This window comes from Naegleria lovaniensis, assembly GCF_003324165.1.
Source record: "Naegleria lovaniensis strain ATCC 30569 chromosome Unknown tig028, whole genome shotgun sequence".
In the NCBI taxonomy this organism is placed as follows: domain Eukaryota; phylum Heterolobosea; class Eutetramitea; order Acrasida; family Naegleriidae; genus Naegleria; species Naegleria lovaniensis.
In genome coordinates this window covers 460288-484266 of record NW_025407850.1, presented here as the reverse complement: position 1 = coordinate 484266, position 23979 = coordinate 460288, and the positions used below count along the sequence as shown (strand labels likewise).

At 35.3% G+C, this 23979-nt stretch overlaps 12 protein-coding genes across 12 annotated transcripts; 8 read left to right on the top strand and 4 right to left on the bottom strand.

The window, feature by feature from the left end:
* Positions 1 to 168: 168 nt before the first annotated feature.
* On the bottom strand, positions 169 to 1248 carry C9374_006766 (uncharacterized protein; the record flags this gene model as incomplete). The annotated part of the gene is made up of 4 exons (XM_044696662.1): positions 169 to 511; positions 558 to 759; positions 811 to 1104; positions 1158 to 1248. 4 exons carry the CDS (start codon positions 1246 to 1248, stop codon positions 169 to 171), a joined length of 930 nt encoding a protein of 309 aa, XP_044546911.1.
* Positions 1249 to 2129: 881 nt separating this feature from the next.
* C9374_006765 (uncharacterized protein) lies at positions 2130 to 2844 on the top strand (the record flags this gene model as incomplete). Its single annotated transcript, XM_044696661.1, has 2 exons — positions 2130 to 2445; positions 2561 to 2844. The coding sequence occupies 2 exons, from the start codon at positions 2130 to 2132 to the stop codon at positions 2842 to 2844; spliced, it is 600 nt and encodes a 199-aa protein (XP_044546910.1).
* Positions 2845 to 2937: 93 nt separating this feature from the next.
* Positions 2938 to 4077, bottom strand: C9374_006764 (uncharacterized protein; the record flags this gene model as incomplete). The annotated part of the gene is made up of 3 exons (XM_044696660.1): positions 2938 to 2962; positions 3028 to 3074; positions 3157 to 4077. The coding sequence occupies 3 exons, from the start codon at positions 4075 to 4077 to the stop codon at positions 2938 to 2940; spliced, it is 993 nt and encodes a 330-aa protein (XP_044546909.1).
* Positions 4078 to 4211: 134 nt separating this feature from the next.
* On the bottom strand, positions 4212 to 5957 carry C9374_006763 (uncharacterized protein; the record flags this gene model as incomplete). The annotated part of the gene is made up of 2 exons (XM_044696659.1): positions 4212 to 5255; positions 5892 to 5957. The coding sequence occupies 2 exons, from the start codon at positions 5955 to 5957 to the stop codon at positions 4212 to 4214; spliced, it is 1110 nt and encodes a 369-aa protein (XP_044546908.1).
* A 221-nt stretch (positions 5958 to 6178) lies between these two features.
* On the top strand, positions 6179 to 7786 carry C9374_006762 (uncharacterized protein; the record flags this gene model as incomplete). The annotated part of the gene is made up of 1 exon (XM_044696658.1): positions 6179 to 7786. One exon carries the CDS (start codon positions 6179 to 6181, stop codon positions 7784 to 7786), a length of 1608 nt encoding a protein of 535 aa, XP_044546907.1.
* Positions 7787 to 8675: 889 nt separating this feature from the next.
* C9374_006761 (uncharacterized protein) lies at positions 8676 to 9881 on the top strand (the record flags this gene model as incomplete). Its single annotated transcript, XM_044696657.1, has 1 exon — positions 8676 to 9881. One exon carries the CDS (start codon positions 8676 to 8678, stop codon positions 9879 to 9881), a length of 1206 nt encoding a protein of 401 aa, XP_044546906.1.
* Positions 9882 to 10105: 224 nt separating this feature from the next.
* On the top strand, positions 10106 to 12151 carry C9374_006760 (uncharacterized protein; the record flags this gene model as incomplete). The annotated part of the gene is made up of 1 exon (XM_044696656.1): positions 10106 to 12151. The coding sequence occupies one exon, from the start codon at positions 10106 to 10108 to the stop codon at positions 12149 to 12151; it is 2046 nt and encodes a 681-aa protein (XP_044546905.1).
* Positions 12152 to 12751: 600 nt separating this feature from the next.
* On the top strand, positions 12752 to 14530 carry C9374_006759 (uncharacterized protein; the record flags this gene model as incomplete). The annotated part of the gene is made up of 1 exon (XM_044696654.1): positions 12752 to 14530. One exon carries the CDS (start codon positions 12752 to 12754, stop codon positions 14528 to 14530), a length of 1779 nt encoding a protein of 592 aa, XP_044546904.1.
* Positions 14531 to 14823: 293 nt separating this feature from the next.
* On the top strand, positions 14824 to 15447 carry C9374_006758 (uncharacterized protein; the record flags this gene model as incomplete). Its single annotated transcript, XM_044696653.1, has 2 exons — positions 14824 to 15146; positions 15267 to 15447. 2 exons carry the CDS (start codon positions 14824 to 14826, stop codon positions 15445 to 15447), a joined length of 504 nt encoding a protein of 167 aa, XP_044546903.1.
* A 108-nt stretch (positions 15448 to 15555) lies between these two features.
* On the top strand, positions 15556 to 18216 carry C9374_006757 (uncharacterized protein; the record flags this gene model as incomplete). Its single annotated transcript, XM_044696652.1, has 1 exon — positions 15556 to 18216. One exon carries the CDS (start codon positions 15556 to 15558, stop codon positions 18214 to 18216), a length of 2661 nt encoding a protein of 886 aa, XP_044546902.1.
* Positions 18217 to 18246: 30 nt separating this feature from the next.
* On the bottom strand, positions 18247 to 21816 carry C9374_006756 (uncharacterized protein; the record flags this gene model as incomplete). The annotated part of the gene is made up of 1 exon (XM_044696651.1): positions 18247 to 21816. The coding sequence occupies one exon, from the start codon at positions 21814 to 21816 to the stop codon at positions 18247 to 18249; it is 3570 nt and encodes a 1189-aa protein (XP_044546901.1).
* A 192-nt stretch (positions 21817 to 22008) lies between these two features.
* On the top strand, positions 22009 to 23925 carry C9374_006755 (uncharacterized protein; the record flags this gene model as incomplete). The annotated part of the gene is made up of 1 exon (XM_044696650.1): positions 22009 to 23925. One exon carries the CDS (start codon positions 22009 to 22011, stop codon positions 23923 to 23925), a length of 1917 nt encoding a protein of 638 aa, XP_044546900.1.
* Between the last annotated feature and the right edge of the window lie 54 nt (positions 23926 to 23979).

Genomic DNA, 23979 nt, shown 5'->3' with positions numbered 1-23979 from the left:
GCGTAATTAAACATGCTAAACAAGGTAAATCTACTACTAATTTCAAATTAAGACAAGCATCTATTTTAATCATGTGAAATTTGCCATGTGACTCGCCAATAACGACATGACAAATTCATTATTGGACGGTTGGAACGTGCTGATTGGTGGGATAGAAAAATCAAAACTTTAATAATAATAGCTCTTCTTGACTGCTGGCTTCAATATTTGGAATGAACACATCAAAGTTTCATCTACGGACATCATTGCGCCTGCATTATCAAATTCGTTACAGTAGTTTGGTGCACTGAAAATCGTCACCAATTGTCTCTTGGCGAAGAATTTATATCCATCTTCTACTACTTGGTGAGCACGACAAACAAGATCCAAATCGTGTTTTTTCAGGAATTTTTCTACAACATCACTTCCAAAAGTAAATGATACTCCTCTATCATTTTCTCCCCATCCTTGGATTCCTTCTTCAGGATCACTCCACAATAAATCGCAAAGTAAACCGCTATCTGGTACATCGCTAAAATCGGTCACACAAACTACTGCACAATCGTGTGTGTACTTACGTTGGACGCATTACTTTTCTGATTTGTTCCATGTTATGAAGTTCTGGTGACAATCCACCATGCATGCAGAATATTTTCTCGTCTATGATTGCTGCAACTGGCATACAGTTGAAACAATCAGTAAAGCTCTTCCATAATCTTATGGAGTATCTCCTTTTACATTCATCGTAAAATCCGTAAATTCTGTTAATAGAAGCACACTCTAATAACAACAACATTAAACATTACAAACAGGTTTGATCAATGTACATACCGTGATTACCTCTCAAGAGGAAGAAATTTTCTGGATATTTGATTTTGTAGGCGAGTAAAAGGCAGATAGTTTCTAATGATTGCTTTCCTCTGTCCACATAGTCACCTAAAAAGAGATAATTAGCTTCTGGTGGGAATCCTCCATATTCAAACAATCTCAATAGATCATAATATTGCCCGTGTACATCTCCGCAAATTTTAATAGGTGCTTCGAGCTCCAGCAATGGAGGTTGAGATATGAATATTTCCCTAGATTTTAATATTAATTGTTTGATTTCGTTTTCAGTTAGGTTCACTAGTACGCACAGTGGATGATGAGTTCATCAAATGATTACCGAAAATACAAACCTTGTTTTCCAGGTCGAGAACCTCTAACCTCTAATAATTTGAAAATGATGCCATCAATATCGATGTCTGTTGGTGTTGTAGGAGTAGACATGATGATGTATATATGTATTTACGAAAGTTGTTGTACGTTAAATTAAAAGTGGAAGATATCAGCAAAGAAAAAAAAAGTCGTCTGATGGTTGTTGTTGTTGTATATATTTACTCAAGATTCCAACAACGTTCAATGTAGTGGGAATATATATTGTAGTTGATGATGATGATAAAATGATGCAACAGCTGCGGTGATGATGGTATTCTTTGCAGCGCTGGGAAGAGAGATGGCTGATGTGGAGCAGCGCCGATTCGATTTTTTTTTGGATGGCGTTGTCGCGCCATTTTAACGGTTGACCATTACAATTATGGTCATGTCAAACGAATATTCTTATGTTGTGTCTCATGATGTTGAGCTTGGAATACACTCGGAACGATCTTTCTCTGTCATGGTATTTCATGCAAATAATAAAAAAAAATGAAGGACACAAAGAAGGCTGTTTGTTTGTGCGTCGTATTGGGGTTGGCTTGTTTGGCGTTGTATGCATTCATCATCATGGCTGCAATGATTGCGGTAAAGACACCAGTGAAAGACGGAAAACTGACTTTCGCAGGATATTTGAACAACAACTAAAGAAACCATGCATGTTTAAGGCATCGTATCCGTAATCATTCGGAACCACATCAATCAGTACTTAACTGAAAACTCGTAACAATTCTCAACTCTCCTTCAGCTGAAGATCTTGTTACGCCTCTTGATGAGATCTCTAATTGAATATCGATGACTTTATAACCCAACATGGAAAATTACGTTTTTGACTTCTTTAAATGTCATGTTGCTTGATTGAGTTTAGCTGGTTTTGTATTATTTCCACCATTCAAAAATCTTTCATTAATTGAACATTTTTCAACCAAACAAAACACCACAACGTAACAAAGAAAATGGTTGAATCAAGATTTGCTAATAGACAAGAAGAAGATATCACAGTCAATAAGGAAGGTCCAAGTCAGGCGCAACAAGAAACAGACCGTAAAAAGAGAGTCTTGAAAGATAGTATTCGTCAATTATATTTTCCTGGAAAACGGATATTTAACACAAGTCTCTTCATTGTTGGATTGGCCTTTATCGCCAATGCTATTTTACTCTATGTGGATACGTTAACAACAATTCTTCATGCCGATATCTTCTTTGGTTTTTCAAAACAAGGAAGAAACGATCACTTGCAAAGATCTTCAGCTGTTCTTGGATTTGTAGTTGGTATGTAGTATTGAGAACATGTGATGATGAAAAATTGATTTCCATCGACGTCGTTTGTTGAATGATTTTTAAATATTTTCATGACAATTCCATTCGTTATTTCTAACACACAAAGGTTTCTTAAATCTGTATTGTGCCAGTATTGAGAAGAACAAGGCCCTTACCACGTACACTCTCTTTGCTGATGGCTTCTCAATTCTACACTATCTTGCTGAAACTTTCTATTACAAGAGTATTCGTTATGAATACACTGCGTTGGTCACTGTGTTCTTGCTTTTCAACTTTATCTGGGCTGTTCGTAATTATTATTATGAATTAAGATTGATTCAAGAAAAGAAGATTAATCGACAACGTGGGGAAGATATTCAAAAAGAAGACATTTATGTACATGAAGATTAATTTTGTACTCTGTCGTCATGATTACTGCTGCCATATGCAATTGTGCTTGATAGTTCATTCAACAGATTGTAAATAAAATTATTCACAGCATTCTTACGTGTTAATGGCAGAAAGTGTCCTGATGATTTCATTACATGCAAACGATAGTTGGTTTGTTTTGGAAGAATAGATTCTTTGACAAACTTCTCACAGAGAGAAGATTGAATCAAGTAGTCGTGATCTCCATGTATCTGAAGAATGAGTTATATTGGATGAAATCAACATGACATCATTCATATTGAACAACTCCATGCCAACGATCATCATACTTACATGCGAGATGGGAATATTATGTTCCGAGAAAATTGACCATTTCACATAATCTTCTTGTCCCTCTTCTGCACTAAAATTAAATTCAGCTTTCAACATTTGAATGACAAATTCAGGATCCTTTTCAACCATCATACTCTTCAACAAGGACTTGTACTCCTCCATCACATTTCGATCTTGTGACCATAAACTTGTCAACACACTTCGTTCCATCCATGCACTGATTGCACTATTCGACCATAAATACATTTTCACAATTGATTCAAAGATACGAGTGGGTAAATAATTCATGACAATTCTTTTCAATTTCATGTAATAGGGATCGACACAATGAGTAAAGGAAGGACAACTTCCAATAAGTAAAATTCCTTTTAACTTGTTTGCAAAATTTGGAGGTGCAATGGTTAATAATTCCTGAGCTAGAAGAATTGAAATCATTCCACCCACACAAAATCCGCCCACAAGAAATCCTTCAACAGCGTTGTTTTCTTTCGTTTCAATACTACTATATTTAGTAATAATTTGATGAGCCAATTGTTTGGCATAACTCTGCAAAGTCAATTTGGAATTTTCTTCTATTTTTTCTAAATCTATGGTTTCAATTAAATCTCCAAAAACTTTCTTTTGATTATTGAAAATTCGATGATCTGTAAATAATGATGGAATTAAAAAGAGAATCCATTTTCGGTCCGAAGTCTTTGAAAAGTTTGAAAGATTTTTCATTTCACACAGAGGGTCATCCATTCCAAATTTCATGCATTCATCATCATCGGAATGATTATTGGTTTCGATTTTCTTTTGAGATAATTTCCAAATCAATATTGCCAATGTCAACCCAGTGACAATAGTGATCATGATATTGAAATTTTTAGAAAATAATTTTGAAACCAGTGTCGTCTCATCAATATCGAATAATTGAGCCATTTTTTGATCATTTTGATTATGTTGTGAATGAATGATTACACACCACTATCATCTTGGCTCGTCGTCAAGAACACGAGAAAGAACTCTCATTACCACAAAAAAGTATAATTACAATGCCAAGTAGTGAAATGGTTTTAATTCTTCTTCTGTTGTTCATTGATTGTTGTAACAAGAGATGTGATCAAATCCTTGTTCAATGAAACACCACTACCACTAGCGCCGCTACCACTACTACCACCACTAGCACTCTCTGAATGTAAAGAATCAACTTTGAAAGGTTCCAAACTTCCACTCACAGAGAATGAAGAAGAATTTGAAAAACCTCCAATACAGGTATTAGTCACTCCCTTAATACAAACATATTTTGCCACTTGCCATCCAATAATCACTGCAACCATTACCAAAACAATGATAATGAAAATACAAATTACTGCCTTATCACAATTAGTACCTCTAATGAAAGCATTCAATTCTTTTTTAGCTCTCTTCAATCCATCTCCCAATTCATCCAAATCTTTTTGAATGAGAACCATTCTCTCAGTTTGTTGTTTTAACTTTTCAGCAGCTGCTGCACCAATTTGTATTGTCTCATCTCCAATTCTAATCATGTTATCTAACATTTCATTATTTTTATCATAAATGGTTAAAATTTCATCCACTCGAGAGTGACCTTTTTGTAATTGTTTGGGTTGTCCATTGGCTCCGTCATCATCCATAATGATGGCACCATCTTGTTCATCATAATTCTTTTTTGAGGATCCTTTCTTTGAACCACCGCCAGAACTTGATCCACCAGGTGTTGTGACCATTCCATCATCTGTCTTGGCACTACTTGATTTTCTACTTCCAGTTGGAGTATTGGCTGACAAATTACCACCATGGTCACTTCCAGTTGGAGTTGTGACACTTCCTGGAGTTTCTCTATTCTCTTTAATTTGAGTCAAATCATTGTAACTCTTTGCAATTGCTTGTTCGAGTTTCTTCATTTCAGTTTGATAGGTTTTTTTCTTATTTCCATTATAGGAAGAGAGATCGTCTTTGAGTACATTGATATTCTCTTTTGCTTGTTTGTAGAATTGTTCTGCTTTTTTAATGAGTGTGGTTCGTTGTTCTTTTGAAGTTGCTTTATGGAGATTGTAGACTGCATCTCGCAGAGATTTTTCCTTATTTTTAATTTCCTATTGTTGCATTGGATGATTTGATGTTGTTGTTGTTGAGAGAGGGTTTCAAGAATTCATATATTCAAGAGAGTGTGTGTCATTGTATATGATATGAATCGATGGGTCATATTGACGTTTGTATATATATTCATGAATATGTATATTATGGAAATGATGGATACAAGGATGGTTACAAGTGGGGTTCGTTCAGTCATTCGTCAAATATATTCATTGTTGTTTTGTGTTTTGTGAAAAATAGTGATCCCATCATGATGAACCATGTTGAGTGGTTGGGTTCATAATTTGGGATAGATGATGATGGTTGTTTTGATAATGTCATGGTTGGAACATGATGATGAGCGGTGATGGAATGTGATGTTGTTGTCGTTATGTATGTATTGTTGTTATTGTTATTGTTGTATAATGAAAATGAAACATCATCGGATGGTTTTCATAAGGAATGGAAACATTCATGAATACGATCCAATTTACATCAACGAGAGCCATCGTATATTCCATACGATCCCGTACGGACGTTGAAAAAGAACATGATTGGAAAGTTTTGAACGATGGTTTTGAAAATTTGCATGTTGTTTAGATTGATCAGACCAATGAATGATACAATTAATTGATACATATATTGAATATACATACGTCCAAAAGCACTTCGAAGCCTTCTTCGGCATCACCATCCATACTCAAGCTATCGTCACTGGGCATTTTTTTGTTGGTTTGGATGACAACTGACGGGCCAACGTCTCTTTTTTTAATTCCTTTTGAAATCCAAATTCAATTTTACCTTCTTCTCTTTTTCAAAACGTGCACATTCATCCAGCCGCTATCAATGCAACAGTTTGGGAATCATATGAAGAGAAGAAAATTTTTCAATTTCTGTGAATGATATTCAAATTATTCATTCAGAAATTGAACATCAAAAAAAAATGTCATCCTCCACAGCTGCGTCGAACATTGATGACTATCCCTTCGGGCGATATAAAATCAATGATGAAACCATTCTAAATGCTCTTATTGAAAACACAATGGCCACTAATTCGACGACAAATCATCATCCAATTTGTGTATTAGAAAAAAATTATAATCAAATTCCAGGACTCATCGGAGTGCATTTACCAAACCATTCCAACGAAAGAGATCATGAAGAAAATTCTAAAGTAATGACTTTTTGGAATTGTTGGTACAATATTGATGAAAATTCTCGAGAAATGAATGAAGAATGCATCCAATCCAAGGATCAACACATTTTACATCCCTTTTCTTCTTCAAATCAAGTGAATGACATGACAGACAACAATCAAACCTCCAATTCTGAAATATTTTCAAATTTATTATTTATTTGTATCATGCATGGTGGACACTTTTCTGGAGGAATTTTTGATTTTGAAAGTGGAAAATGTCTCGTTCATAAAACCTTCTCAAATTATGTCTCACGAAAGAAACAAGGAGGAAGACAACTTTCACACGATATTCAAACTGGACATCGGGCCAAATCTGCAGGAAGTGAAATTCGAAGAAATCAAGAAAAACAATTTCAAGAAAAATTACACACTCTATTGACACAACAATGGGCAAGCTATTTTGTAGAGGAAGTTCCAACCCTCTCGAAAAGTGTAATAACTAACAATCATGACAGTTCTTTGAAATTAGCAAGTACCCATCATTCAAAAAGTGTTCAAAAAGTATTTGCTTCAATGGTGTATTGTCCAGGTACCATTAATCGTGACATGATTGAACACTTGTTATGGAATGAACTCGGTGTGAAACACATTCCCATTCGAAATATTCCATTTCAAGTTCCAAAACCTAATTTTATGAATTTGTGTGCTACCTTTGAAAAACTTTGTTCCATTCATATTTGCTCCAAGAAACAAGTTCCTCAGATTGATGATCTGATGGAATTCACTCAAAATCATTCATTAAGAGCATTTTCAGAGAATTCATCTTCCACTGATGAAGATGATCTTTCAAGTGATGATGACAACGACTCATCCATGTCTGAAGAACAAGACAATACACGACCACCAATATGTGAAAAATCCAAACAACAACGATTGACAGAAGAATATTTAAGAAATTATCCAAGTCCACTCTCTCCTCAATCTCCTCAACAGTTGGTATTTGCCAATGACGATCATGGTGATGACACTGTTCAATCTCCAAAATCACCTCTTTCTCCACTTTTTCAATTTTTTGGATTTGAAACTCATTCGAGTCGGGTTGTGAATTCGACGCATCGATCTACTAACAACAAGTATCAACATTCATTGAATGATGGACAACCATTACTGTATTCGAATATGAAAAAATCATCAAACAAAAATCATTCTTCAAAGACTAGTAGTAATAGTAACAACAGTCGAACGATTCATTCAAAGAAGGGAAGAAAACAACTTGTTGAAATAAGTGAAACAGAGATGAGACAACAATCATTATTCATTTGGGGTGGAATTTTTGTACTAGCAGCTGCAACCATGGCAATTTATATTTGGAAATTTGCACCAGAATCTTCCTCTATGGATGATTATTATTGAGATCAATGTATTTCATGGATGAATATTGAGATAGGCATGTCCATGAGGATTTTTTTAGAGAAAAATTCTTAAGTACATTTCACAACATTCCTCTTCTTCCCATTCTTCTTGTGATTTTACTGCCTTCGGTTTGAAGTGTCATTGTTTATTGTGTTCATGGTTGAACAAGTTTTAAAACGTTTAAACTTGAATACCAAGTTTATTATGTTTGATCATGTAAATGTTTAAAATTACAATAATAATATATATTATAGTAATATTATTTCTAATTGATCAGAAAAGATGAAGGCATAGTATGACGTTTCTCATGTTACAAAAAGTGGTTCGTTCAACATTCTGAATTTTAATGAGTACTCCATTCCATTTGAGCTCAATATGAATCCCACTCAGTGGCGGTCTGATCAAATCGCTCTCTCTTCAATATCTTGAGGACAAGATAAGAATTAGACCTCTAGCCATGCTCGAGCGATCTGAAATGAGATTTAATTCTTTAGAAATTTGTTTAATGTTTTTTAGAAATAAATTTTGGTTTGATCGAGTTTAAACGTTTATACAAGTTTAAACATGATTATTTTGATTATAATTGTTTAAACATGTTTATTGTTTAAATTTTAATTCAAACGATTGGCGGACAAACCTTAATAGACGATTGTTTATTGGAAACTCTGGCTGGCCTTATTCGGGAATAAATGTTTTTGAATTTTTTAGAGCGTTCCTGAACACCGTCGAAGAAAATTCTATCCAGAATTGTGATGTGATTTATTATGATGTGATATGATTCAATGCGATGTGATGTGATGTGATTCCCCGGATTTCTAAGAAAGATCTTAATGTTTACAACAAAACAGAGCGAAACAAACAAAAAAATTGTGTATTTCATCTTCCATCAATGACAAATACTTGTGCCGCTAAAAAGAGAAAACTCTCACCATCGGTTGAAACTGGTGTTGTTGAAGCAGCAAATTCATCATCAATAATGATCAACGATAGTGCTGCAAAAGATGACTTCTGTCCGACAAGTTCTAGCAATGGACCGTTTATTGATGATATTATTTTAGAAATTCTTCAATTCCTCGAATCGTTGTTTATTGTTCAAATTTGTATGAAAATTTCAAAACAATGGAGACAAGTATCCTTTCAAATTCCGCTCTCAATTTCATTCCAACCAAAGCACTTCAAATGTGATTCTAAACCAATCAAACTTTTTTTAGCTAATTGTGAGTGTTTGAAGAATTTGACTTGTTTGAATTTGGGACATAATGAAATTAGCAGTGAAGATGTCAAACATATTTCTACAAGCGAATGTTTAAAGAATTTAACTTCTTTGGATCTTAGTGACAATCACATAGACAGTGAAGGTGTGAAATATATTGCTACGAGTGAATGGTTGAAGAATTTGACTTACTTGAATCTGGTTGGCAATGAAATTGATAATGAAGGTGTTAAATATATTGCTATGAGCGATTGTTTAAAGAATTTGACGTCTTTGGATCTGTATGGCAATGAAATTGATAATGAAGGTGTTAAATATATTTCTACAAGCGAATGTTTAAAGAATTTAACCTCCTTGGATCTAAATGACAATCACATTGGTAGTAAAGGCGTCAAACATATGGCTACGAGTGAATGGATGAAGAACTTGACTTCTTTGGATCTGGGTTACAATCACATTGGTAGTGAAGGTGCGAAATATATTGCTGAAAGTGAATGTTTGAAGAATTTGACGTCCTTGAATCTAGTTGGCAATGAAATTGGTAGTAAAGGCGTCAAACATATTGCTACGAGTGAATGGATGAAGAATTTGACTTCTTTGGATCTGGTTGGTAATGAAATTGATAATGAAGGTGCTAAATATATTGCTATGAGTGAACGTTTACAGAATTTAACTTCTTTGGATCTAAGTGACAATGAAATTGGTAGTGAAGGTGCGAAATATATTGCTGAAAGTGAATGGTTGAAGAATTTAACTTCTTTGAATCTGAGATACAACCACATCGACATTGAAGGTGCCAAATATATTGCTACGAGTGAATGGTTGAAGAAGGTGACTTCTTTGGATCTGACTTGCAATCAAATTGATAATGATGGCAATTGATTTTTTAGCTAATGACTGCATACGGATACTGCACTACAATCAAGTATCATGTTCATGTTTTGATAACGTTTTTAACTGAAATTACAAAGTTTCTTTGACCTATAAAGCTTCTTTCTTTCGGTGGTTGAAACTTGCATCTCGGTAGTAATGAACAAACAGTTAATACAAGCTACGACGCCGAAAAAGATTTTGACCTCTCTGCAATCCTTGATCCACAACCAAAAATGAAACGACCATCCAACAACGCCACCAACCACCAACCTCACTCAACCAAAATTTTGAAATTAACTGAAAATTGTGAAGCCTCTTCTCTACTTCCGACAATGGAGGAGGAACGTACGAATGTAACAATCATATTAATCGAATTCTTTGATATATCAATTCATCATCATGATGATGATTGTTGCCAAAATTTCAAACGATTAAAAAACAAATTTGAAAATCAAACAAAAGGCTTTGCAAAGTGGTTACTTGCCCGAGAGCGTTGGAAAATGGATTTTTCAAACAAAAACAAGATTCCAGAACATCATCTCATTCCTCTTGAATTTATGGATGATCGGGAATGCATTGAAATTTTTTATATTTATTGTCCACCAATTAAAACGGATCCATATAGAAATATTGCAAATTGGATGGCAACCATTCGGAATACCTCGTTGTTGTCCTTTGAAGATGAATGTCGATTTTGGAAAGGTAATAAGGCTGGACTATTGCGAGCCGTTAGTTGTAAATATTTGCAAATTTTGAATTATGTGTCGAGAAACGATCTATTGGAATTTAAGGATGATTTAGCCAAAGTATTACATGGATGGAAATGTTGCCCAATCCAATTATCCAACGATGACAATCACATTGTTGAGGTTGCTGTCTCTCGTTCAGGAGCTGATCTTCAATTTGCTTCTGAAAGATTGAAGAATGACATGACGATTGTAATGACAGCTGTCACCCAAGATGGAATGTCTCTCCAACATGCTTCAAGAGAAATGAGGAATACTAAGTGGGTGGTATTGAAAGCAGTTCAACAGAATGGTCTTGCATACCAATATGCTTCTGACTCTTTGAAAAATGATTTGGATATCATATCTGCAGCATTGCGAAATTCATTGGAAGTTTTTCAATTCATTCCAACCACACCTTCAAGCACATATTCATATGCAAATATTATGAAATTGATTCTCACAGAAAATCAAAACATAACAAAGCAACCTTTATTGAAAAACATTTCTGAAGCAACAAGTAGAAATAATAGAAGAGTGGTCATGGGTCATGTCATTACTAACGGAATGAATTTAGAATTTGCCTCTGACCAACTAAAGAAAGATAAAGCAGTCGTGTTAACTGCAATACGTGAGAACCCTCTTGCATTTCAATTCGCAGCTGAAGAGTTAAAATTAGATAAGGAATTGAAGAAGCAATGTATTGATATCATTTTTTCTTTTTCTGGATCCATTCGAAAGAGAGATGTGATTTTAAAGCTGTTTGGAAACGATGGTGAGGCCCTGTTGTACATTTTCAACCGGTTTGAAAGTAGAGAAATCATGAAGTCAGATCTCGTTTCAGCTGCTCGTTGTGTGAACAATCGGTATGGAACGTGCAGTATTTTAAAATTACTACCTGAAGAATTGCGTAATAATCGACAAATTGTTGAATGTTGTATTCGAATTGAGTATTGCTTTGAATATGCCTCACCAGAACTGAAACATGATGCAGAGTTCATCTTGAGAAATAGAGATTTTATCGATTTATGGGATGTTCCAGATGTGTTGAGAAATGATCGAAATTTCATTTTAGAATTCATGAGCTCGAAACGATTTTCCTTATCAGAATTGTCCACTGATTTGCAGAATGATTTTGAAATTGTGCTAATTGCTGTGAAGCGTAATGGACTCTTTTTGACCTATGCCTCAGAGCATCTGAGAAATAATAGAGAGATTGTACTACAAGCAATTATTCAAAATTCCAAGTCTCTAAAATATGCCTCACCTGAATTACAGAATGATCACACCTTATTTGAAGATTGTGCCAAGTATGGTGGTGTTCTTTATGAAAATTCAATACACAGGAGAACTTTTATGAAATGGAAACAATCAAGACTCGATTATGAATATCATGGATGTGAAATTCCTTCTCGTTTCATTATGAATGAACCTATTCAGTTATTCGAAAGACCTGGACTTCACAACCGAGAAAAATATAATGCCAGCACTTGGCATGAATACTTATTTGGAACTAATTCCAATCCATGGAAAACAATTTTTATGGTGGAATAAAACCAAGTCTGGCACAGTTGTCTTTGAGCTGTTTCGTTCATTGCAATGACTCTGTTGTGAATGGCTCTTTTTCAACTATTATTTGCCTTGTAAAAAATGGGCAAAAGTAACGAGATCCAATTGCTAAAGTGACGTATGAGAAAGTCGTCATCTTTACAACAAGCGCCCAAACGAACGCGTATCTGACTTCTTCTGCGAATTTGCACTGCATTTTCCGGAGATTTCTTTTATTCGGTAATTTCAACAATTAGAGAGCAGCTGAAATGAATTTCAACACTTGCTTTCCCGTGGCACAATAATTGACGAAAACAAAAAAAACATCCAAACATCTCATCCCTATCCGGTGTGATATATTTCGTGTGTGTTTTGCATTATTCAGTCTCTGCTCTGAAAGATATTTCATCAAAGTTTCTCACCTCCTATTTTGAATCCATAGCATTCAAGATAACCTTTTATGCAACAAGATACAGTTATCGTTTCCTCCACTCATCAACAACTCAAGCCTCTCGTCGTTTGCTCCCTCAGTCAAAAGACCTTTAGAAAGCCCATTCAAGTCGCCAAAGAAGAACACCTCGCCAATTGACAATTAGCCCCAACACTATGTGCGGAATTACCTTTGTATTGAGATATTTGACTTCTGCTGCCTCTCAGCAGGAATGTCGCGAATTAGCACTCGAACAAGTTCGTGCCTATTCCAAATTATTGGCTCATCGTGGTCCTATTGAATCCGATATTCGTGTATGGCCACTTGAATCATCCGATGTTGAAAAACATTCATTTGCTTGTATGGCCCATGAACGTTTGTCCATTATTGACCTCACCACTGGAAAACAACCTATTCTCAGTCAAGATGAACAATGTGCTGTGATTCACAATGGAGAAATTTACAATCATGATGCCATTGATGAAGAATTGAAGAAGGAAGGCTTTGTGTATCGTACTCATTCCGACTCGGAATGTATTCTCCATTTGTACGAACAAGCAAAGAAGAAACGTTTAGAAAGTGGTGTTGATATTGATCCTCTTACTGTCATTAACATGAAAGATGCTGTTGAGTTTGTTTCCAAATTGGACGGTTATTTTGCTACCGTTGTTTATGATACTACGACTCAAACTTTGGTAGCAGCTCGTGATCGTATCGGAATCAAACCACTCTATATGGGCAAGAAGAAGAATGAGGGACAAGCAATGGATAGTATTTGGTTTGCCAGTGAGATGAAGGTGTTGAGTGCTGCTGGTTGTTATGAAATTGAAAGTTTCCTACCTGGTATGGTCTATGTTCAACATGCTTCTCAACCTATCGGAACCATGCAACAATACTACAATCCCATTTGGTTCGATACTTGCGTCTATCAAAAACCAGAGGAAACCGATTTGAAGAAGATTAGAGAAGGCTTTGAGGCTGCTGTTCAGAAGCGAATGATGTCCGATGTCGAGTTGGGAGTATTTTTGAGTGGAGGTTTAGACTCGAGTCTTGTGGCTGCTTTGGTCAAGAAATTTACCACTCAGGAACGATTGCATAGTTTTTCAATTGGTATTGGAGCGAATGAGAGTTCAGATTTAGTGGCTGCTCGTAAAGTTGCTGCTCATTTGGGAACTGTTCATCATGAACATATTTTCTCAATTGAGGAGGGAATTGCTGCTTTGGAAAAGGTTATTTATCATTTGGAATCGTATGATGTGACTACGGTGAGAGCAACCACTCCAATGTTTTTACTTTCTCAATTAGCCTCTCAATACATTCGTGTCATTTTGAGTGGTGAAGGAAGTGATGAAATGTTTGGTGGTTATGTTTACTTTAGAGATGCCAAGGATAGTCAACAATTACAAACTGAATTGGTCACCAAAGTTAGAAATTTGCACTTGGCAGATGTGATGAGATGTGATCGTGCTACCATGGCTCATGGTTTGGAAGCAAGAGTTCCATTCTTAGATAAGGACTTTTTAGATACAGTCATGATGGTTCATCCAGATCATAAATTGCATTCCTATCATGGATCCGATGGTGAAGAACATAACATGGAGAAATTCATTCTTAGAAAAGCCTTTGATGGATTGAATTTGATTCCAAATGAAATTTTGTGGAGAACCAAAGTTCAATTCGGAGATGGTGTTGGTCATGGTTGGATTGATTCCTTGAAGGAATTTTGTGAACAGAAAGTGAGTGATGAAGAATTCTTAAAGGCATCTGAAAGATTCCCTTACAACACTCCAATTTCTAAGGAAGCTTATTATTACAGATCAGTCTTTGAGAAGCACTTCCCACAAGAAATTTGTGCCAAGACTGTGAAGAAGTGGTTGCCATGGTCCAAATTTGAAACAGATCCATCTGCTCGTTGGCAAAGAGCCTATGCTGTTGAAGAACCATCCAAGCAGTAATAAATTTCTTCATTCCTCCCTCGAATGTTTTGTTCGAATGATTTGGGAATTCGCTTCTAATCAAACAACAAGTTGTAAAAAAAATCATCATCACCATACGATTGATATCGGAAGTGATCACGTTCGGAAATAAAACATCGTGATCAAGCAGTAGCGACGCGAATATTCGACTCTATTGCCTCCGTTCATTATTTAAAAGAGAATAATCGTGATCATTACACGTGTACAAAAATCATACAATTTTTAATTTATTAATATCTTAAATCTCTTACTAACGTATTTGGGTGATCATCATGTTTGCCAAGAGAATTCAGAAAGAAATTCAAAAACTCATAATTGAGCAAGATCAAAATCAAAAAGCTTTACAAAATGGAAATACAGCTCTCCGACAACAATCGGGAATGGGAATTGACATCTTCCTTCAACAACCCATAGATAATCTTGAAATCATCTATTGTACACTTTTCGGCGCAAAAGGAACCATTTACGAAGGTGAAGAATTTCTGCTCAGATTTAAGTTTCCAAATGATTATCCGCTATCAAGTCCCGAAGTTGTTTTTATTCCTCCAAAAACGCCAATTCATGAACATGTTTATTCAAATGGTCATATTTGTCTGTAAGTATGCAAGATGGATTGGTAGATTCAAAAATTGTCTAATTCTCCAATAATTGATTCAAATGAATGAATGGAACACTCTCATTCTTATTTGATCTTTTCTTCAACACCATCCAATAGTAATATTTTATATGATGGTTGGTCACCAGTCATGAACATTCAAACGGTATGCTTATCAATTCAATCCATGCTGAGTTCAGCAACTGAAAAAAAGAGACCCAAAGACAATGATTCCTATGTCTTGACTTCCACTAAAAGCCCAAAACAAACACGATGGTTCTTTCACGATGACACTGTGTAAAATGGTATAGTAATAAAATGTAATAAAATAGTTCCAAAAGATAAAGGTCAATATTTGATGACATGTCACACGTTATTGTTGTCGTTTTTGATTTCTAAGAAGAAAAAAATGTCTCATCACAAACATCCGCCACCATTACCAACGACCACCTCAAGCAAGCAAGGCTCATTCTTCAAATTTTTCTCTCAACCAAGTGAGAATGATGATGATGGACTTTCATCCTTCTTTTCCTCTGAAGTTACATCATCAGCGACTTCGGATTTATTTGAATCATTGGTTGGAAGAAAAGATCAACCCACCGATATTCATGCTCCAAATTTTCTAGATCAACTTCGCCAGTTACCTAAATCCATCGTTTTGAAAATCTTGAATGATTTTTATATTTTAGATTTGAAACTCTATTTTACTATTATTGTGCGCATGATTTATCACAAATTTAGAAATAACAAAAATGTAAACACCTTGATGATGAAATTATTATTTGGAAAATTCAAGAAGGAACGAGAGGTCGTAGCCACTAGTAACACATCCTCTTCTGCTCTTGAATCTCCTTCTTCATCAGCAAGGCTATTGGATCATGTGATTCAACCACCAACATCATCGCCACAACAATTTGTTGATCAAGAACCAAGAAGTAATAGTTTGGACGTTCAAATCGAAACACCCAATGATTCACAAGTGCTCCATTCGAATGTATACACGATTGCAACCTTATTTAAAAATTTCTCTTTAAATATTGAACAAGATTTTGTGAATAGAGAACAGTCCAAACACAAACATTATTATCAAATGATTATTTGGTTGCATCATTTGGATACATTCAATTTCATGTTTGGAAATATTGATATTAATTATTTGGAATGGAAAGTTCCCTATCCTTCCATTTTTGACCAAATTGGGACGATGGGTAGAGATCCATTTCAAAGTGAACACTCTCTCAATGGTCAACTCATTGTCGGTGGAGCTAAAAGTAATCGAAAGTTTTTAATTCGTTCCGATGAACATTATGAACATATCAATAGAACACGTATCACTTCGTTAATTCAAGATACGTTGCATCAAGAGAGAGAAGAGGAGAAGAAATTACCTGTGATGCGTTCAGATTTACTATTTTTTATTTATTTGAGATGTATCAAGAGATGTGATATCAAAATTAATACTGGAAGCGAATTTTCATTTGATTACATGACCAATAACATGCTAGGAACCAATGTACTATATTTGGATAATATTTCTTTAGAAGGATCTTATTCCTCTGAGATTGCTAGTGATATTTTCAATCATTTACAATCGAGAGATGGTATGAAATTTTTGAAAATGGAAAATTATGGAGTGCCGTGCGATGTACTGAACTCTGTCATGCTTCCTGTCCTTTCTTCTCTTTCAAAACTACACATGACCATATTCAACAGTTCTAATTTGAAATCAGGACTGGATCAAATTTCCAATCTGAAACATCTCTCTGATTTAAAGTTAATCATTTCTCTCAATAAGAATTTTCCATCTCCAAACACATGTGATGTCTTGATGGATCAATTGACATTGGATTCTTCCTCTCTTGACAATCAAAGATTTAAATCTTTGAAAAGATTTCATTTAGAAAAAGATTCTTCATTATTGATCAGCGAGAAACCATTAGTGAAACTTTTCACAATTCTTAAAAGTGTAGGAAAATTAGAAAAGTTATCACTGGTGAAATTACCATATTCTCTCTCTCTTCATGAATGTCTAGTTGGTACCGGTAACCATAGATTCAAGGTATTACATACATTAGAAATTATTGAACCTACCTGTTTAGAAACAAATTTAGATTTTTCAAATTTGACATCTCTAGTGAGCTTGACGTTACGATGTTATCCAATTGTCACCACCGATTCTTCGCTCAAGTCTTCATCAAGTGTGAATCTTCAATGTAAATTGTCACAAAATCAATTGGATAGTTTAGATTTGAAAGGAATTCACATGGCACGAGATGTCACTATTGGAATTGCTTCCAAGAATAATATCGATCAGAATGAACCACAATTTTTAACAAGTATCATGAATCATGCATTTCCATCACCACTAACTAATCAGGACGACGCACCATTATTGACTTGTGTCGAAACTTTGAATCTCTCAACAACAAGAATTGTGAAATCGGATTATTTGAGACATCACGTATTTAATAGATCAGGGTTTCATAACTTGAAAGTGTTAAATTTATTACATTGTCACAAACACGAGACATCGATCGCTCCTGAACTGGTTGAGCAACTAGGAAAAAGCTGTCCACATTTAATAACGCTCAAATGGTCCAACTTTAAAAAGAAGAAATGTTTTGCACACTTGTTTTCGTATTACAAACATCAACTCAAAAACTTGACATTACGTCATTGCGAGTTTGACTGCTTATGGTTAGCCTATTTGTTTTTAATGACATCTATTAAGAAAGTCTCAATACAAACAGATGAGCCATTTCCTGATGGGTTTATTCAATCCATTGCTCCACTATTTCCCACCACAACACAAAGTTCAACAGCTTCAGATTATTCAGAAGTTAATGATATTTATAGCAAGTATACCGTGTATACTGTGTTTAGAGATTGCACAAGCTTGGAATATTTAAAGATTGAAACACCCAAATTTGTAGATAGCCAGTTAATGAAGGATTTGTTCGCAAAAAAGAGCAAATACCTTACTCAGCTAAAATTTGTTGTCAAAGACAAGGAACAAATGGATGTATATCATGAGCTCATCAAAGAACTTCAAAACGGCAAGTACAAGTAAAGCTCTGCCACAATTTACTAGTTGGACAAATTATTTTGTGAACTTTGCCAGTAATTCATGGCATACTTCCTCTTCATCGTCCTCAGTAAGGAACGATGGTTTTTGTTTCGAAATTTGTTCTAGAATCGGGTTCAGTTGCAGCATGTTGCATTGAAATTTCACCAAACAAGCTTCAATGAACTTGAGAGGCAGTTGGAAGAAGTGGCTCAGATTTCTAGCATGCAACAAGTAAAAGTGTGCATTCACAGGAAAGAGGATAACATTTTGTTGAATGGGAAGAGTGATATTGGTATGCGTCTCAAACAGCCGTAAAGCATGCACAATTTGTTCCAATGGAACGTCCATAGCTCTAAGTGCTGGATCTGAGTAGAGCATCAAGAATTGACAAATATTCACAAGGTTGTCAGTACCCAAAATATCCATTGCCAAACTAATATCCTTTTTGGAGAAATAAAAATTGTTGTTCACATATTCTCTAATTCGTTCTCTCTTTTCAAAATCAATATCTTCTGCTGATGGCATTACTACCATTGGTAATTCACAATTCTTCATTAATTTAGTTCTCTTCCAACTATCTCCAATAAACTCAAATAGATATAGGCACTTGTCAGAAAGAGATGCCACTAATTTTCCATTCGTTTTGATTACACTCTCAAAGTACTTTAAAGTATCTGTTGTAATTTCTAATCCACAGAATATAGCGTCAAAGTTTTCATAAGAAAGTATTGGAATATTGAGACTCTTTGGAATTAGAATATTCTTTTTGACAAACTCTATTTCACACATTTGAGCAGCGTATTGGCATCCATGAGCACTCGTGCAAAACTCGATTAATTTTTGTTTAGCAAATCCAATAACATTTTCATCAATATCTAGTCCAGTACAACAACCTTCTTCACCCACAATAAATGATGCCAATGCAGTGACGTATCCTGTACCACTTCCAACTTCTAAAAATTTCATTCCTTTTGATAATTGAAGAGCCTCTAATGCTCTAATGGCTACCAATGACGGAGTTATATTAAATTGAATGGAGTCGTCATAGCCCTCTGGTGTCAAGTGGTAATCAATGACAAATTGTCCATAATTAACAACATTTGCAAATTCATTTGGAGAGAAGGAAGACTTTGGAATATGCAATAGTGAGGATAACACTCTGTTCGACTCGATACCATTCCATTTGACAATCTCCTCTTTTTCATTATTTTTACGTAATGGAGTCTTGTATTTGATTGTAACAGGATTGGTTATAGTATTCATTAATTTCTGATTAATTTCGAGTAATTTTCCAGTTGGTAATTGTTTAGATTTGGGTTTGTTGTTGATTGGTTGCACATAATCCTCCATAATAGTATGCATTGGGTTGATTGTAAACATGTTCTTATTGTTAAATGTATTCTGAATAAACACTCTATTAAAATAATCAAGTCCAACGTTAATCGATTTTTCAGAACTACTACTAGTTTGCACGTTGGCATATAGTTGCAACTTTTGATTAAAGTATGAAATATCTGCTTGATGAATATCAAATTGGAATGGCTGTTTTTCTTGTCCAAAATTAACATAAACCTTCATGTATTTGGATCGTAAAACAATGGCAAACGATAAATCTTTTTCTTCAACTTGATAAGGAGCAAATCCCACAAGTTTTCCATTCCTAGTAAAATAAGCAATTTGAGAAGGAATAGAACTGTTCATTGAAATATCATCCACTCGTGGTACGGATATCAATCCACACCCAACTACATCTCCACATTGATACTGTGGACCAAATGGTCTTCTTCTAAAACGTTGGTTTTGACTCTTTCCAAATAAATACCCATCGATAGAAGAATATCCTACATTCATGGCATGTTCAATCGTGGCTGTATTCGGAGTATTACTACTACTACTACTACCAACAACACTTGCAAATATTTCACCATGGTAGGCCTTCGAGATGAGTCCAATAGAACACTTTCCAGATTCCCCTCCATCTAAAATTTGAACTTCAAAATATTTAAATGGAGATTGTTGAGCTGTAACAGAACTTGTAGCAAGCACGGGTTGTTCAATTGTGAGAGTATGAGTCATTCCAAGACCATCACTATCAAGCATGTCTTTAAAAGTGCATTCCAATACCATCTGATTGGAAGAAGATGCAGTGAAATAAGTTGTGGATGTCTGATCGATTGGAGTGAATTCAACACTACTCGAAGGAGTAGCAGAGGTTATGCGTGGAAAGACCTTTCTAAGCAACTGTTGTTGATCATCCCAACTAGTGGTGGCTGTTGTAGTATGCAATAGTTGAGGCACATTGACGCCATATGGTAGTGATGGTGAATGAATAAGATTCTCGGAAGTAACTTCTTCCTTTAAATGTTGGGATTCTTGTTGACTAAATAAGGGTAAATTATTGAATTCTATAACACCAGAAATAGATGTTGAAAGAGCGCCTTCACTTTGTCTAAATGGATATTGTGAATTTTTAAAAATTCCAGACTTGATAATAGACCTCAAAGGAAGAGAAAATTCAGCTAAAGATACATCTCTTTTCTTTCTCATGAGTCTTATCACTAAATTCTTGTCTAACAACTCTTTCAGTGATAGTTGCGTCAAGTAAATAGATGATAACTCATACCAAACCAAAGATAATTGAGTGTCCATCATTGTTTTAAAGAGTTGAGGGTTTGGTTGAGTAATTCCATGAATGAATGGTAAGGACCATGGAACAATTAATTGGAAGGATTGATTTGGGTAAGGGGACGTTTTAAATGAACTATCATTGCTGTTCTCTTCGCTTGTAAATCCGTATGAAAGATAGCAATCTTGTGTTTCCTCTTTTTTAAAGGTAGATGGTAAGATAATATTTAAATTTTTCAAATTGACTTCCACGTCACTAAATTGTTTCATTTGGCATTTGAATTGAATTTTACCGATCACAAATGGATGATTATTTAAAATAAAACTCTCTTGATGGATGCTTCCTGTGCAAATTGATAATAGATCAAAATTAATAGTTTTTCCAATTGGTAAATTATTAAAATCAAAACATTGTATCACAAATTGTCTCTTTTTCAATGAATCTATCATTCCTGTTTGATAATAGAATTGTTGCTTAAACGATGGCCATTCATACTTGTAAGTAGTGGCTGTACTAGTCTCTGTAGTGTTTGCTGTATCCATGACGATCTTGCAAGAGGTTTGATTGGAAGTAATGAATTGTTTATAATTTGCAAAATTCATTCTCAAAGAGGCTACATCTCTAGGTTTTGAGGTTACATTTTCAGAAGAGGCTTCAACTTTTCGGATAGACATTTCTTCAGAGAATAACTCCACACTAAAATCAGATAATACCACAAAGAATGAGTGATATTGAGAACAAAGGCTTGTTGTTGTATTGGTTGCGTCCAATACTGCAGAATGGTTAGAGTTTGGAATGGAATTAGAATTCATAGGAGGGTGATGAAATGGCGGATACTGCATCATCATGGGAGGAGCAAGTGGTAAATTTGAATGTTGAGAAGGTGGATGTATTGGAAGAGTTGGGTTGTTCATCATCACCATGGGTGGAGTCGTCATTCCGATTGTAAAAGGCAAAGATGAAAGAGAAGTGCTCATTTTTTTTGTATGAATCATTGAGTATAAACCAAATCGAATTCCATCCTTACCCTTTCATCCAAGTGATCATCTACATTTCAAACAAAGTTGAATCATAGTATTCTGTACTCGAACGGTGAAGTAAATAAATGAATGGTGCTGCATTCATTTAGCAGCGAGGTAGAGAAAGCTTGCCAATCCAACCAGAAAAAAATGAGCAGTACAAGTGCCCACTACAAAACTCATTCTGCACCGCACGCTCCTGCATCATCTTCGAGAAGCGGTGGTAGTGGTGCTTCATCCAGCCATCATCATCGGTCTTCTACTAGCGGATCATCATCATCCCGTTCAAGATCTCAACACACCAGTAACAATGGCTCTTCCGTACCTACGTCTTCTTCTCGCTCGGATGGTAGAGACCGTTCATCCTCTTCTCGCCATCATCAACAAGGACATGGCAAGGATAAAAAACGAGCTTCTTCTAGTAGTAGCGGTAGGGATCATTCAAAAAGTAAAGGCCATCATTCATCAACCAATCAACAAGCTAGTGCATCATCAAGTGTATTGAAAGCACCAATTGTCAAAATATCTGAACATCCTCTCAAAGAAATGAAAAGTGCATTCCTTTGTAATATGAGATTTCAAACAGGATTACCTCAAATTCAATTAGATCCTGTTATTTTGGAATATCCTGTTGAAGATGATTTATCAAAGCTTATTGAGTACAACACAACATCTTTGGAAAAGAATCACAAATTCGAATTATTGACAGAAACCACTATGGGTGTTAATATTAATTTAATTAATCCATTTGTATATAGCAATACTGCTGGCAGTAACAAACTAGATCCCGAGGATGAAGCTTTACTAAAACCTGTTAAATCCAAATCTGAAGGTATTGGAGCTGAAAAGCAAGTAATTGAAACAGCAAGACCAGCATGGCTAAAGGCTCCAACTTATGTGGATATGATCAATTACAAGAATGCTGTGAAAGGATATGGTGGAAAGGATGAATTGATGCCTACTGAAGAAAAGGCTGTTAAAATCAAAGGAAGAACTATTTCTCGAAGAGAAGAAGAAAAACTTAGATTTGAGAAGGCAAAGCAACTGGATGAAAAGTTTGCTTCAGGCTCTCTTTACAAAACCTTACCTGGAGGAGGCAAGTCAAAAGCTGTGGCTTGTTTCTCTCTTCTCCCTGACATGGATACAATCAACACAAATTATTTAGCAGTTAACTTTGGAAGTGATAATCATTATTTGCTAGGAAAGAGAGGCCGTAAACACCAATCCGAGTTAACACCTAAGGATGCAAGTGATTCATTATTACTAATCAGACCAACAGAAGATATTATTGATGCTGAAAAGACAAATGATGATCGATTTGTAGATTGTGCACAATATTACGTACCAGTGTCTGTCTCTACTCAAGATGAAGATTCTGTTCTTGATCCTACAAAGAATGTTGGAAATATTGTGGAAATGGTTCGTGAATACTCAGGTACTATCTATGAAAAGAATGTATGCAGTGTGAACATGTCTGCAGAGAATCAACAAAGATTCAAATTAGCCAACCGTCTTCTTGCACGTGACAAAATGTCTCAAGCTGAAATTGAGCCATGTGTTGCCATGAAATTTGATCGAGACAACTCCAAATGTTTGTATACCTTCATCAAGGAAGGAGTGAACTTTAAGGTAGTTGCAAAAAAGAGAAAACGCAGAGTGTTTACCAAAGTTAAATTGCACGGAAAGGGTAACGAAGATGAAGATGTTCCATTCGAAGACATGAGTCATGTCTTGTCACGTGCGGATGAATTTGCCAAGGCATCAACTTCTGGTGGATTCACTAAGAGCTCAAGATTGGGTAGTGAAGATGAAGAAGGTGATCAAGACATGGAAGAAGGAGCGACCACTCAACAACCCAACGATGAAGACTCCGAAGAAGAAGTCACATTAGGTATTGATGAGGAAGCAACAGATGAACAACATCAACCTTCAACAAAGAAGAAGAGAATTGATGATGAAGAAGAAGAGGAAGAAGAGGAGAACAATGAAAATCTTCCAACCTCTCCAAATTCCGAAGAGGAAGAGGTCCATCAAGAAAAAGTTCAGCAATCCGAAGAGGAGGAATAATTCTCGTGAAGTATTATTATTAATTTATAAATTTCTTTTTAATATAATGATTCA